Here is a 16,915-nt window from a genome sequence, read left to right on the forward strand (position 1 = left end):
TAAGTAATAAGCAAAGAAATGCAAAGCAACATAAAATATATGCCACATGTAAGTTTTAAATCTATCTGGGTTTATTCTGGCACTTAGTACAAAATGAGGTGTAGTTCTCTTCTAAAATAGTCAACCAATTGCCTTAGCAAAACTTATTGAACAGTTCTTTATCACCAACTGAATGTGGCCTTAATAATATAACCTATATTATTTTAATTCTTTTTCTCTCAGCTTATTGATTCTAGCAGTGGTGTTCTGGTTCTAATTCTTATATCTGCATAAGTTTTAATGATCTGTTGTTCCCTAATTGAGGAACAAGTATTCCCTTATTTCCTTTCTCATATCTTTGGCTAATTTGTCATATTTATTATTTCAAATGAATTCAGAATTACTTTTCAAATTCCAAGATGTAATTTTTAGATTTTCATATTGGTAATAAACCAATACAGTATTTTGGGAAGACCTGATATAATTATTTGGTCTTTCCACCAAGGAACATTGTCTATTTAGTTGAGTCTTTTATGTACTTCAATAAAAAATTGAATTCAATTTTAAAAGTTATTAATCTAGTTTTAGTACATTTCTTGTTATGTTTATACCCAGATACTTGTCTCTTTGCTCTTTTAAGAAATTGTAAGTGAATTTTTACCATATTTTTAATTAGACCATTTGGTATAAAGGAAGCTATTAATTTTTATATAATTAAAAAAAATTAAATCCCTTTCAGTACTCTATTATAGTTTAAAATAGTTTTTAGTACCTGGGTTTTCTAGGTGAATAATCTTATCTGCAAGTGATATGATATTCTAAAGGTGTTTATACTTTTATTTTGTGTTTCAAAGGACTTTGGTCTTGGGTTTTCTAAAAAAAAAAGCTACTGGCCAATTCATTGATTTCTGTTTTTATTTTCATTGTTTTACTACTATTCCTTGAAACACTCCTCTTCTTGGCTTCTGGGGAATTCTATTTTTTTCATTTTCCTAATTTTCTGATCTTAGCCCTTCCACCTTGCACAGGTAATTGAGCCATGGAATCTGTCATTGGCTCCTTCTCTTTTTATAGTACCTGTTAGCCTAGCTTTCAAGATCTCAGAATCCACTTATGATCCTAGATATCTAGTTTTGTTGAATAAATTGTTTTTTTTTTAAATAGTAAAATATATAACATAAAATTTACCTTCTTAACCATTTTGAAGTGCACAGTTCATGAATAACAAATTTTATTATGTACTTGGTTATGACTAAGACTTCATCATGATTCAAAGTTCCTATGATGATGATGATGATGATGATGATTATTATTATTATTATTATTATTATTATTTAGTGGTATGGATTTAACCCGGGGCCTCCTGCATAATTGGCAAACACTGGATCACTTAATTACATTCCCAGCCTCTTGAAGTCCCTATATTATGAAGGAGCTTTAGTTGTTCCTATTTATTCCTAATCATTGGCAGGACTTTACTAGTTTTACCTTGTAATGTTTCTGTTTTCACTCTGCTCCATTTTTAAGCCTAGGAAAGGCTCAAGCAACAGAGGCTGGTAGTGCCCTTCTTGCCTGTATTGTTTCATTCACTCCATATCAATATCCCCAAGGACCAGGTCCTATCAAGTCACTTTTCTTCTAAAATTTTTGAGTGGTTCTCTGTAGCTCACAGAAAAAGTACAAATATTCAGCATCCAAGGCTTATAATTTGTCTGTACTCAACCTTGAGGCTGACCACCTCCCTCTGTATACTCTGCTATAGCACAGGTGGCACATTGAGGGAAGTGGGCTGGGTAAGGGAGGGAGACACCTGGGACCTGCTAGAGAAGAACCTGGGAACAGCTATCAGCCACAAGAGCAGGCATTTGGCCCTTGTATTGCCAGAACCATTACCACCACCGGCCCTCCCCAGCCCCCTGAAACTGCAAATCTGGATTTTTTATGTAAAAATCTCCCAGTTTAAAATCATTGGCTATTAATTAACATTTTTTAAAAACTGGACAATTGGAAACCATGTTTGTGGGCTGGACCTAGGCCACAGGTCAGTTGGTGAGGTTTGTTCCTGTGAGCGGGGCTACTTGAGATTTTCTATGCCTAGCAGGTTCTTCCTTCCCTGGAAGTAGAACTCCACATTATAGTCCAAAGAAATGTTAAAATAGATCCAAGAGGGCCTTGGGAAACTCCTACTGAAAAACATTACTGCGTTAGAGGGTTTTCATGATTCATGTGAAAAGAGGGTAGGTGGATGTGAAATTATTTCATCCAGTTTTGCCTAAGGAGCACAATGAGGCCCTATCGTGAGCAGCTTTGCTAAACTGGAATTTTATGCATTAACCAAAATTTGTTAAAACATATATATATATATATATATATATATATATATATATATATATATATATTTGTGTGTGTGTGTGTGTGTGTGTGTGTTTTAATGTGTTGGGGGTATTTTACAGGTCAAATTTGTCAAGATGTCCACTTTCAAAAAGCACTTTGGACTGAAATCCAGAGAAGAATCCCTCCTGTTTAAAGAGCTTGAGAAGGTCCGCCAGGAGGCTAAAAAGGACTTTCTCAAATTCAAGCAGAAGTTGGCGTCTAACCTGCCTTCAAATGAAGGACTAGACCACCACCCGCGTCCGGCCCGCCCTGGGGAGAAGAGGAGCGGTTCCTTCACGCCTCGCAGAACCCTTTCCAAAGGGTCCCCTCCCGCCAAAGTCCCTGCGACGGCTGCTGGGGTCTTCCTGCAGGAGGCGCTCCAAGGGATAGCGCGCCCCTCGAGCCCGAGCGAGGCTTTGGCTGTGAGAAAGACCAGACCATTTCGTCCCCAGGAATTTTACTTGCGGAGCTCCGCGTTCCTACGGTACAGGGTCCAGAAGATACCGCCGATCATCACTCCGGACGTCGGCACGACCAAACCTGTGGTCCTGCGGCCGCTGCCCACGTCCCTGGGGAAGCCAAGAGCGCGCCTGAGTCCCGGGAGCCCGCGGGCCGCAGCGCCCAGGCGGGTCGTCGACCTGGCAGAGGAGCAAGAAGCAAACCTGGAGATAACTCAGCTCTCAGAGGCCCAGAGGGCCAAAGACAGGAAGACCAGCTCCATTTCCAGCGAGGACAGCGACTGGGAGGCGGGCTGGTGGCGGAGGAGAGTAAAGATTCGCGCTCACTTCATGAGCCAGGGCTCAGTCCCCAGGGGGTCGGAGGCAGACGGGTCCATTTCCAAAGCCGCCTGGGAGAGTGGCCTGCTTAGGGATGTGCAGGAGGTCGCCCAGCCTGAGCTGCTGCCCACCAGAGTGATCCCCAGAACCATCGAGGAGGTCATCACCTCGCTGCAGTCGGAGGCCCAGCTGGCCTCTGACCAGATCATCAGAGAGCTCATACAGAGCATCCTGGGCCAGAACTACGACATAAAAATGGAGGTAGGTGACCAGAACGACGGTTATGTTTTTCCTGGGTAAAACAACTTTTAGTAGAGAGAGAGATATGTACTGATCTCTCTTTATAGATAAATCTCTCTATATATCTGTTCCATATATTCTGTATAAGCTGTTGATGCATACATTATTTAGGATACATGTTATTTCATTACATATAATATTTCATCATATATGATGTTTTCTAACACGAAACACTATAGAGTTATTGATCTTCTTTGTATTTCATTTGAATTTTGAATTTTCCTTCAAGGAGTGTGTGTCTTCTTTTTGAAGTGAAGGAATATGGGAGATTATTCCAAAATCTGGTTTAAAGATTATTATATTAGCTAAAGACTGAAATAATAAATCACAAGTTACCTTCACTTTCAAAAACTGTGATTATTTAATAATGAAATAACAGGCATTTCATATGAAAAACTTTCTCTTTTTCTGTTTGTTTAGCCTTATCAGTAATGAAGTACAATAAAGGTGAGTTTTTGTCCTAAGGAGTCCAGTATGCTACAGTTAAGAAATTTAACTGATAAGAATTCTGTATTTTCAGTGAAAATAGTTCTCTTGAAGCATTTAAAAATGTATTTCCTAGGTCTCTCCAATTATAAAGACTTAGATGTGCTTCTTGTGTGCAAAGTACTATGGGACACACTTTATGTGCATCTTTTCTTAATAAAAACAGCATCAGGTAGATAGATACCAGCAAAAGTCCTGTTTTATTTAAGAGGCCTTCTAGCTTTAGTAAGACTGAAGAATTGGCACAAGGATTCTACAGCTAAAGCATGGTAGAGCTGGAATTCCACCTGTTGTCTTCTGGTAAAGACTAGATTGGAATAGTTTCCAGGAAGGCCCATTTGTCAACTATGATATGTCCCCCAGAGGAAGCAAAGTTAGATAGGGTCATATTTAAGTTTAAGATATTTTGTCGATTATATAGACTTTGCTCTGGTGGGGGCATTCAAAGCAAATAGTAACAAGGGAACGTTAGTCCCACGCTAAAGGGAGGTGGGGGGAAGGGGAGAGAGAGAGAGAGAGAGAGAGAGAGAGAGAGAGAGAGAGGGTCAGAGAGACTATTTGAGAATGACAAAGGGAATGATAGTAAGAGGGAAGAAGATTTTACTGCTGTTTTTGGCTGCAGCCTCAAATCTATTGTTGTACAAAGAATACTGCCACCAAATTATGTCTTTGAAATAGTTTCATCCCCCAAATACACTCTTGGCTGTGATTTGAGGAACATGATCATAAAGAGAAACAAAAACATACATGAGCTAGAGTCTCTAGTGTCATCTTTGACCAGAATATCACAAGTATTCTGAATTAAGACCCCCGCCATTTACTGAACAAGATCAGCACGACTTCTTGAGTCATTTTAAGTGGAGTATTTCTAGTTAGATTTTTTTTTTTTTGCAAATCTTTTTGGAAAAGGAATTAAGAATGCCCAACTGAAGGGCCTTAGCAAAGAGGAGAAAGGCCTCAGTATTCTTTTAAGATGGGCTATGTATTTTATGGCATAGTCAAGGTACTAGACATAAAGAGGGGCTGGTATTAGAAACTTTCTCAGAGGTCCTCTACAGTTGAGGAAAGTTATAAAACAGGGTAAAGGCCCATAAGAAAGAATATATTTTGGAGGACTCAAATTGAATTGGGGTATATGAAGGAAGAACATCAAATAAATAATGAATATTAGAAAGTAAATTTTATTCTGCTAAAATATTCATTTTCCTTTTTTGTTTTTGGTACTTTGGTGACCCAAATTAAGAAGGGTTGATGTCAATGAAGGGTCCAAACTTTGAACAATGTACAGCAATAAAAAGGCCATTCTTGAATATACTTTGTATACAACCAGAAAAAAAAAAAAGGCCATCCTTTCTATATTCCCTGTGGTGTCACTAGAGATGGTAAGGGTAATGAGATAATAATAAGGGTAAGTAATGAGGTACTTCTATTCTTTCCAACCAGGATGGTGTCAACAGCAGCCTAATAGGGAATAAGAACTCCTATTTTCCCACCCACATCAACAGTAACAAAGAGGCCCCCAACCCTGACACTAGTGGAGGCTGAATGAGGAACCTGAATCATTATCCCTACCTGGCAGTAATGAAGCATTGCCTGCCCTATTCCCAGTGCTCTATTAGAATAGTGTCAGAGGAAGCCACCTAAAACAGAAAGTTTAAATAAGATCCAGAGTTTTAATGATATCTCAAATGTTCAAGTTTTATAGAAAAATTGCTTGTCATGCCACAAACTAAGAACACCTTCATTCAAAAAAAAAAAAAAAAAATCAGTAGGTGCCAATATTGAGATGTTTGGATTATCTGACAAAAACTTTAAAGCAGCCCTCAAAAATACTTTAGTAAATAACTATGAACATATTTGAAACAAATGAAAAAAAATAGAAAGTCTTAGCAGAAAAGTAGAAAGTCTCAGAAGAACCAAAGGAAAAATTTCAAGCTGAAAAATACAATAACTGAAATAAAAACTGAATGGATGGTTTCACCAGCTTAATGGAGAACCTAGGGGACAGAATCAGTGAACTCGAAGATAGAACAAAAAGACTGACCCCAAGTGAAGAAGAGAAACTAGACAAAAATATGTAGACTTTTAGGAACCTCTGAAATTAAAACAAACAAAAAATGTAATCTTCATGTCATCACCATCCTGGAAGGAGAGAAAAGATAAGGCAGGATTGAAAAAGTACTCAACCAAATAGTGCTAAAAAGTCCCCAAATTTAATAAGAAACATAAATCTACGAATTGAAAAAGATGAGTGAATCCCAAACTGAAGAAATCCATGACAAGACATTTAATATTTACACTTCTGAAAACTGAAGTTACAGACAAAAATCTCAAAAGTAGAAAAATAATGTTACCTACAAGGGAAAGCAACTTGAATGACAGTAGATTTCTCATCAGAAACCCAGCTGGTCAAAAGTCATTGGTACAACATTTTTCAAGTGCTGGAAGAAAAGAATTGTCTGCTCAATTCTATTTCCATGAAATTATCTCTCAGGAATGAAAGGGCAATCAAGACTGTTTTAGTCAGCTTTTTAATTTCTGTGACCAAAACACCAACAAAAACATGGTAAAGTTTATTTGTGGCTTATTGTTTCATAAGGCTTATGAGGTCTTAGTCTATAGGTAGCTAATCCATTGATCTGGGCCCAAGGTGAGGCAGAACATCATGGTGGAAGGATGTGGAGGGGTAAAGCAAATTAGGCAACAAGGAAGCAGGGGGAGAGAGAGCGCTCCACTCACCAAGGGCAAAATATAAACTCAAAGGCACATGCCCAGTGACCTACCTCCTCTAGGTACACTCTACATGCCTACAGTTACCACCCAGTTAATCCATTCAAGAGGCTTAATATACTGATTAGGTTTAGGCTTTCATCACTCAATCATTTCACCTCTAAACTTTGTTGCATTATCTCACACATGAGCTTTTGGGGAATACTTTATATCTAAACCATAAAAAGATGGTCTCAGATTAAAGAAAACTAAGAGATTTTGTCCTACCCTGAAAGCATGGCCAAAGGAAGAGCTCTAATCAGGAAGGAAAAAAAAAAAGATTTTTGGAGCACTGGGAAAGAAGAAAATTTGCAGTAAACAAAACTATGGCTATGTAAATAGACTTTCAATCTTTTGCGTTTTCTAGGTACAACATATCAAATTTGTGGACCACATATAAAGCAATGCTGAGGAGGACATTTATAGCACTAAATGTATACTTTAGGAAAGAGGAAAAGTATCGGATCAGTAATCAAATATCTAACAACTGAACTACTGAAATAAGTAAAAGATATCTACTTTTAAGTATGTTTAAAGCCATTTGATCCTAGCAAATTGTATTGTACTTAACAGCAAATACAACATTAAGCTAAAAAAAACTTTGAAAAAGAAGAATAATGTTGAGAGTTATCAGTGTATCTTATCTCAAGCTTTATATAGATATAGTAATCAAGACTGTGTACTGTTAGTGGAGACAGAGACATACTGATCTGAAACAGAATAGATCACACAGAGATCCACACAAACTGATTTGACGGAGGTGCAAAAGCAATGAAAGACTGAAAATCTTTTTGACAGATGATACTGGAAAAAGTGAGTGTCCACAGGAAAAAAATAAACCTTTTCCTAAGTGTCATGCATTATACAAAAATTAGCTTGATCATAAAGCCATAAAACCTTCAGGGAAAAAAAATAGGAGAAAAGCTTCTGGATCTATGGCTAGGCAAAGGGAGCTTAGACTTCACACTAAAAGAATGATCCATAAAGAAAATTTGACAATTTAGATTGTATCCATATTAAGCTGTTTTTTTTCTCTGCGAAAGAACCTGTTAAAGAGGATGAAAAAACAAACTGTAGACTGTTAGGAAATATTTGCTAACCACATTTCTAGAAAAGGACCAGTATCTAGAATTATAAAGAATTTTCAAGACTCAACAGTAAAACATCCAATTAGAAAATGGGCAAAACCCCCCATCATTAGACATTTCACCAAAGAGAATATGCAGATGGTATGTAAGTACAAGAAAAGATGTTCAACACCATTATTAGGAAAATGTAAGTTAAATCCATAATGAGATATCATCACCTACATATCAGAATGCCTAAGATAAAAAATAGTGGTGATGACAAATACTAGCAAGGATGGAGATATACTAGTGTTGGTAGGAAAACAAAATAGTATGTCTACCTTGGAAAATAGTTTGTCAATTTCTTTAAAAAGTAAGCATCCTAGTACCATGTGACCCAGAAATTACACTCTTGGACAGTTATCACAGAGAAAGGAAAAAGTATTCTTACACAAAAATCTGATATAGTTTCTCATACAACTTTAATAGAGATAACCCCAAACTGGAAACAATCCACATGTCCTTCAAAAGACAACAATTAAAAGAAATGAAGTATTAATACCTGCTTGGTATTAATACCAACTTGGATGAATGTCCAGAGAATAATTCTGAAGCAAAATCACCAGTCTACAAAAGTTAGATACTGTATGATTCCATTTATACAGTAGTCTTAAAATGACAAATTTGCTGAAATAGAAAACAGAATTGTGACTGCCAGAAATTAAGGATGAATTTTGGTGGAGGAAGGTGAGTGGGAAATATGTGTGGCTTTACAAAGGAAAGATGAAAAAATTTGTGGTGATGGAAATGTATTTGTATCCTGACTCTGTCAGCATTGGTATTCTTGCTGTGATATTGAATTAAATTTTGCACAATTTTACTATTGAAAAAGCTGAGTAAAGTGTATACCAGATCTCTTTGTATTACTATTACTATTACTATTATTATTATTATTATTATTATTATTATTATTATTGAGCTTAGGGTCTTACTATGTTGTTCAGGCTGGTCAAAACATGTGTTGCCCAAACTCATGGGCTGAAGCAGTCCTTCTGCCTCAATCTCCCAAGTAGATAGGACTACAGATGCACAGCATCACACCAACTTAAACGGATCTCTCTGTATTGTTTCTTAAAATTGAATGAGAATTTACAGTTGTCTCAAAATAAAAACTTTAATAATTAAAGATATTAGCAGATTAAATTTTTTTTTTTTGGTCTTACACATGAGAGGCAAACACTCTATTACTGAGCTATATCCCCAGCCCAAACATCTTCACAGATTCTTTAAAAAGTTTACAATTCATTTTATGAGTTGTAAGAAGAGACATAAGTAAATAATAATACAGATTGAATCTCCCTAATCTGAAGCCTGAAATCCCCTAAGGAAACATATTTCAGATTTTGGATTTGGATTTTTAGATTAAGGATGATCAAGGGATAGTTCATGTGAATATCCCGAAAAAAAAAAAAAAAAAAGCAAAATTCCAAAACTGAAACATTCTGGTCTCAAACATTTTGGCTAAAGGATACTCAACTTGTATATATATTCTTCTATGCCTTCTTTAATTCCCCAAATAACCAATACTTGTTTAGCCTCTACACTGATCTCAATTCTTAGTACAAGTATGTATACACACAGGCACACACACAGTTTTTTTTTATAAAAATAAATGACTATACATATTATTTTGTAACTTATTTTTTTGACACACTGATGAATATCAATATGTATTCCTTATAAAGTTATATATTGTTCCATAGTACTTAAACATTTTCTTGGCTCCTTGTTTTTCAAATTTGGGGTTTTCCCCATCTTAGGAACAAATTTTTGATTATGGGAGGTATAAATCAGAGAATCAACTAGAAACTGGACAGAGAAAAGCAATTCATATTGTTTGAATGACAACAGAATAAATGGGAGGGACTAGTTTGGCAAATCTTTTCAATTTAATATGATAGGGAAATTTATTACACTTTGTGCTGTACTTTATTGTCCTCATAGCTGTAACAGCTTATGCTAGTACAAATGATGTGATGATTAAGAAGTTATCTGATTATCGCCAAATAAGTTTACAGTTTATTTTTTTCTGTGACGTTTTAAAATCTTGCACATGACATTTTGATGCTTTCAGTAAATACAAAATGCTTATGTATTTTTTATTTATTTTTTAATGCAAGGGAATTCCTATTCCTTTAGTTGCTTTGATTATAGTAATGATTTTGAAACAAGTCAGAAGTTATTTTCTCAAAATAGATCTATTCTTTTTTGGGTACAAGTGCAATTTATTTTCCATAAGAATATCTTTGAAGGATTGAAATATAGAGTTACTTGACAAGTGAAATGCTATTTTACTACAGAATTCAGATATATGTTTTCTGTTTTTCATAGTACACATACTACCAGCAGTGATTTTTTCTTTTGCTTGTTTATGTAATTAAGTCCTAAACTACAAAGGACAAAGTTCAGGTGCAAAGTGATGGATTTTTCTCATGTGTCAGCATTTGTCTGCACATGAGAGGTGAAGTAAAGAATTTAAAAAGAATTTAAAAATGTTAAAAATTTAATTTTCACTGGCTATTTCAGGTAAAATTATTTGAATATTTAGGATAAAAGCATCTCTTCCCTATTCTATGGATTATTATTTAATACATAACTCAGTTTCACTTTTATTTGATAATGTAGACCTTTTAAATGCTTTTCAATGTCAAGGACTGATCCACGGCCTTAGAATCTCCTGGAGTGGGAGGTGAGGTGGACACTAACTGATAACTGCATAATTAAAATCCAACACTAATTGCCACTGTAACATTGTTGGGTGTTACAAGTCTACTTTAAGGGTAATTTTTTATACCTTCAAGTCATCATTTTCCTTTATTTTGGGTAAAACTAGAGGAAAGAGCATATATAATTTTAAAATTATAGCAGGGCTTAGAATAATAAGGCTACCTTGACAACAGTTTGATTGAACAGAATATCCCAGTTAGGTTACACATTCACTTATTGTACTTGGAAGCTGTTTATTTTTTTCTTACTGAAAAGCACAGTGTTTGGTTGTGATTGAAGTCAACCATTCTGTAGCTGTAAACAGTCTGAAGCTAGGCAGCTGTATTCTTTACAGTGTTTGTTTTAAAGCAGGATAGGTAAACATATGGGTTTCAAGGATGGGTAGATAAACAGTTTTGGTAATAAAATAAAAATCTTGAGAACTAGCCAACCACAGTCCCACAGTCGTGTTTAAGCATCTTTTATCCCAAATGAAAACAGTAGAAGACACTGAACAGTACATTTTCTAATTGTGTGAGATATTTGTTTCATTTTAGGGAGAATATTCTTTTATGTCCATTGTAGAGTGTCCTGAATTTTGGTCTCATGATAATGGAGAGAGATGGCTTAACAAAATTTGCCACATATATTTTCTTTATAATCATGGTAGGAAAATTTTGTTTTTAATTTATCGAATGAAGCTAAAAATAGTTTTTTTTTTAAATTCTGGACATACTAGGATTTATTTTATGTATGATTTAGTGGTTATCTAGCATTTATTTAGTAAATGTTCCTTGACATCTTTAACTTTATGTTCTCATATGGAAAAGACATTTCAGAGTTCTTGTGAATTTTCTTTTAGTATTTCCTTACCCCCCCCCCTTTTTTTTTTTAACTAAAACAGTGTATAGAGCTTAAAGGTCACCTAATTTATGTGTGTGTGTGTGTTTAAATTTATATATACTTTTTAAAAATTTATATATAAATTATATATAAACTTTGTGTTATGGATAACAAAACCAAAATCCATTGAGGGAAAGTGACTTTGCAAGGACATACAGAAAATTAACATAGTTGGGAGTAGAACTATTTATTTAGTTCTTCTGTCAACCAGTCCAGAAGTGTTTTTATTTGTATTATATAATGCTGATGGTACTTTCTTTACTCTACAATCCCCATCTTTCCTTCCCCCCCCCCCTTGTTACCTTACGATGTAGAACCAAACTACCCAGAACTGTTTTTCATTGTGATATCTCTGCTCCTAAATCTCTGCATTAGTAGGAGGACCATTGCATTCCTCTGTGCTGGTGTGTCCCCATAACCTCTTGCTAGTAACTTCTAAGCTGAGCACATCTGGGCATTGGGAAAAGTCAGCAAGAAATAAAGATTTGCTCTCAGAGCACTGTGATGATGGTAAAGATGGTGGGCTGGTCTCCCGAGCTGCCACAGTTTTTCATCAAAGTAAAAGGATACAGGTGGAACAAATGACAGTGAGAACATTATAAATTTGTTATGTGACTACTAATCAGTTACAGTCAGCCCCAAATCACTGATTCTGCCATCTTAGGTTGATGTTGATATGAATAGAAGATAAAATCTTTACCTTCCATCACTGGTGCAGTAACAGGCTGGCTCATTTTCACTCAATCTTACTAGTTCTATTTTTTTTTTGGAAATATTTGAACTACTCTCAAAGTGAATACCCAGAAGTACTTTCTTTCCTTGGTCCAATGGGAATAGGATATGAGTCCCCATCTTTTTTGGGGGAAGAAGAGCTACTTAATATTTGAAATTTTATTACTTATGATGATTTAGAGCCTTGTTGAGAATTCTCAGCTTGAGAGAATGAGACATTTCATTGGCCTAACCAGGAATTCCCAAAAGCCAGGAGGAAGAGTCAATAATTTAGATATTATTAAAGGAGTGCTACTCGATTGCATGACTATATGGTGAACCGTAAATTGGCATACTGGTCATCAGATTTATTTTGTCTTGGTAATAAGTAACATTCCCTGTACCCTCCACTGCTTCACCCATTTAAAAGAAGTAGCCTATCTTTTCTTTAGACCTCACAGATAATACAATAAAAAAAAATTCCTGTCCTTTGCTTGGCTTACTATAAATTTATTAGGCACACAGGAGCAGATTATAATAAAGCCAGACCTCATCATTTTAGCAAGATTTCCCCTCAAGAACATCTTGAGTCTCAAGCTCTTCATCTCTTAATCATTGAAAATAGGGTTATGAAGAAATGAAAGATTGAGACAGCTGAGACACTTTTTCATTGTTCTGCTTTCATTATGCTGTTGAGACCTGTCTCATTGTATAGTCTCTGAGAATCAGTTATTACCCTGGAAAGTGATTATCAGTTTACTCAATAATGGCTTTTTATGCATGACTGTTCTGTTGCTCTTTAGGGTTAAATGAAAAGGCTTATTAAATATCCATTTACAATGGGATCTTTGAAAACACTAAATGGAATGTATAATTCATATAGACTGTCACTAGTACAAAGCCAAATCAGTTTAACCAAATATCAAGTTACAAGGAAATAAGGAGTAAGTGACAGTCCTTATAGAACTAGTTCTGGTTAGCTAATGGGTCCAGACAATCAGAAAACCCAAAGTAATAGTGGCTTAAGATGGAAGTTTATTTCTCTTTGGTTGGAAAAAAGGATCACGTAAAAAGTTAATGTAGAATAGATATGGTGTGGGGTCAGGGATCCAGAACCTGCCATTTAATCCACTGACTGGAGTCTTCATTCCCAAGGTCACCTCAAGGTCCAGTATGGCTGCACCAGCTGTCATGTCTGTATTCTAGCCAGCAGGAAGGCATTTAATAAGGAACTCACATGCCCAGAGTTGCTTATCACTTTGGCTTATATTTAAGTAGCCCCTAATTAGCCACATCACCACATCTTGCTACAGAGAGAATGAAAAAAGAAGTCACTCTTCTGGAAATTCATGTGCCAAAGTTCATTGTTATAGGGGAAGAAGAGATATTGAGGCAGGGTTTAAAATGTTCTATATGGGTGAGACCCTCATAGCACAGAGTTATTTACTTTCTGTAAAGATTTATTGAGCACCTGTAACATTTATTTAGTACTGTACTAGGCATTAGGAATTGAAAGTTTATGTATGTGACATAGTTTTTAGCTTTAAAGAATAAGGTTACATATTGAGGGGATTAGTAGACAATGGAAAACAATAGAGCCAGACCTGGTTTAGAGTTAGATGACATAACTTGGGATCCTTGATTTATAATTTATTTATTCCTTAAATTATTGGCGTCTCATTTTCTCATCTGTGCAACAGAGCTGGTAAGATTTATCATACATGCTGTGAGGGTAAAATGTTCTTAAATAAGATAATACAGGTTAAATGTGCTGCGTTGTTTTTAATGTGCATCGGTGCACTGTGTCCTAGTGAAGTGAATGAACTACATTCTCATTGGTTGTGAGCCCAATCAGTTTCTCTACATCCTCACAAGCTTTCTGTGTTAGTGTGCCTTTGAATCTTTGCTAATTTTAAAGTTCAATGGTTTCATTAGTGCAAAGCATGTCCTCAGCATCTTGATAAGAAATGAGGAAGCAGGAACCCACCTCTCAATGCAAACTCTCACCAGAACACTCTTTGGTCTTTAAGGCATTTTTCTTTCTTCTTCTTCTTTTTTTTAGAGAGAGAGTGAGTGAGAGAGAGAGAGAGAGAGAGAGAGAGGGAGAATTTTTTAATATTTATTTTTTAGTTTTCGGCAGACACAACATCTTTGTTTGTATGTGGTGCTGAGGATCGAACCCGGGCCGCATGCAAGACAGGCGAGCGTGCTACTGCTTGAGCCACATCCCCAGCCCCAATGCATTTTTCTATCCATTAAATGTTATTGGGTGCCTATCATGACTGGTGTTTATCAGGCACTAAGAAATAGATGTGAACAAATGAAATCCCTCCTCTCTTCCACTTAAAAACTACATGGAAGAGACAGTAAACAAATCACTAATGTCTTACGTGGCAATATGTGATATAAGGAAGAATCATTCAGAATAAGGTAGAGAGTAATAGAGGTGGAGATAAATCTAAATAAGATGGTCAACATAGGGTCATAAGAGAACATGAGGGTTGGGATGTAACTCAGTGTGTGGGGCCCTGAGTTCACAATACTGGTGGGAAAAATGACATTTGAGGAGAAGGCTGAAGACAGTAAGGGAGAAACCCATGTAACTTATACATGGGGGTGTGCATCAATCAAGGCAGAGGGAAGATACAGTACAAGGTTCCAAGGCAGAATTGTTCCTGTGGTGTTTGAGGCACAGACAGGGTGATGGGAATAGAAAGTGTAATTGGAGATTATGTCACAGAGGTAGCCAAGAGCTAGATCTGTAGTCGTCCTCAATACTGTCAGACTGAGTGTTTCTTTCTTTCTGGATATGTTTTTTCCCTTCTAATGTCCTTAAAAAGTTCTTGGTTATCTTTTATGTATTTGTGTAGTGTCAAAAGTAAATATAATGCTCTATTTGTAACATACAGGAAAGATGAGAGTATTCATAATTAAATTATAATTATAAATGACCACATTAAAATACATAATGAAATCATTGCCTGCTTTCATCTAATGATAATGAGGGTGTTTTGAGTATGAATATAAGAAGCCATAGTGTACAAGAAAGCCCAGAAAAATGAAAGAACAATGCAGTTGGCTCTAGAAGATGTGTTCTGAAAAATAATAGCAGACTATAATTACATGTATCCAATAAGGGAAAATTGGAAATAACTTTAGGTGAAGTACGGATGTATACTACATTTTAATTAAAGACTTGAAATGAGCTAGGCCTCTTTTTCAAAATAAATCTCTAATGTGACATGGGAAAAGGTAAGAATTTATCAAAAAACCAAAACCAAAACAAACAAAACATATTTCCCAATTTGCAATCTCAAAATGCCAGGGCATGTTCAGTCCTGGTGCTTAAAAAGGAACCCAGATACCATTTGGAGGAGGCATGTGGGCATTTCTTTGTTTTATGGTACTAGCTTGTGATCTGTAGATGATGAGATTGTAGGATGGATTGGAAAAAAGAGTAATACAAGAAGACATGGAGAAAGAGACCTCTATGAAAAGTTTCAAGGTGAAACAATAATAAATCATTTAAAATTAAATAAATAACTTCAATATGCAATTGTTATTACATAAATTTGTTGTCACTTTGCTAAAAATCTTTAAAAATTATATAGTTTAACAATAACATTTTGAAACCTATTCATCTACTAATGAAACATTCATTATTACTATGTTTCACATCTGCTAATTTTATTATGTTTGGTTCTAGTTTACAAAATGAATTTTATATATCCTCTGTACATATTTGTATGTAACTGTTACCAATGTAGAATGAGGCAGGTGTGTTGTTTTGGTAACTTACTATTACTAGCCAAGTTGCTATAATTGACACAGTTGTGTTACTGCATAATAAAGTATGGGTTATGTTAGGGAAACACTTTATGTTTAAATACATAAAATGGAATTAGATTCTGGCCTCATGTATTAATAAAACTTTTTTTTTTTTCCCTACACGTAAGCCTTTTAGAACACACAAAAATCATGGAGGAGGGATGTGGGCATTTCTTTGTTTTATGGTACTAGCTTGTGATCTGCAGTATGTCTGCTGTATCTCTGGCTTTCCTTGTCTGTTAAATACATTCACATTTCCTGTAGTACTTCCATTCTATCCCACTGTGTCAATCCAAAATTCTGCCTCCCTGCCAGCAAATTCCAAATGTCCTCTAGGGAGTAGTACCATCTCTGAGTATCCCTAATGTGAGAGTCTTGCCCACAAGTAGAACTTTGGATTTCACTGAGTGACATGGAAAGACATTGAAGGATTTCGAGCAAGGACATGACATTATCTCATCTTGTTTTAAAAAGGATCAGATGACTATGGTGTGGACAGTAGATTATAGGTGGGAAATGGGGAAGGAAGGAAGAGCCACTGCCTATTGCAATAACACATGTGAAAGATGATAGTGGCCTGAGACAACTGTGGTTAGTGATGGTAGTAGAGAAGGATGTAGAGAAATAGTCTGATTTAGCACATTCTTTGAAAGTTGCTTACATGTTGAATGTATGGAGAGACAGAAAAAGAAAAGGGATGAAGGAGAGAGAGAGAGAAAGAGAGAGAGAGAGGGGGGGGGAGGGGAGGGGAGGAGGGAGAGAAAGGTCAAGGACAAATCCATGTTTTTTAGTGTGTGTAGTTAACAGAATTTCCATTTTAAACAAGGATGGACCAGGTTTTGGGGTTGATTTTGGACATCTTAACTTTGAGCTGCCTAATATACTTCCAAGTAAAGATGGTAATACAATACAGCATAATTCAATTCTAGGGTTCAGTTGGAAGGTTGGGGCTAGAGA

At 35.8% G+C, this 16,915-nt stretch overlaps 1 protein-coding gene across 1 annotated transcript in view; it reads left to right on the plus strand.

Annotated features, from left to right (window-relative positions):
- Positions 1 to 2,447: 2,447 nt before the first annotated feature.
- Ttc6 (tetratricopeptide repeat domain 6) overlaps positions 2,448 to 16,915 on the plus strand; it is a 181,257-nt gene continuing 166,789 nt past the window's right edge. The window contains exon 1 of the mRNA XM_076849316.2: positions 2,448 to 3,389. Coding sequence (XP_076705431.2) covers positions 2,448 to 3,389 — 942 coding nt within the window. The remainder of the gene's footprint in view (positions 3,390 to 16,915) is intronic.

The sequence above is a fragment of the Callospermophilus lateralis genome, chromosome 3 (genome assembly GCF_048772815.1).
Source record: "Callospermophilus lateralis isolate mCalLat2 chromosome 3, mCalLat2.hap1, whole genome shotgun sequence".
NCBI lineage: Eukaryota > Metazoa > Chordata > Mammalia > Rodentia > Sciuridae > Callospermophilus > Callospermophilus lateralis.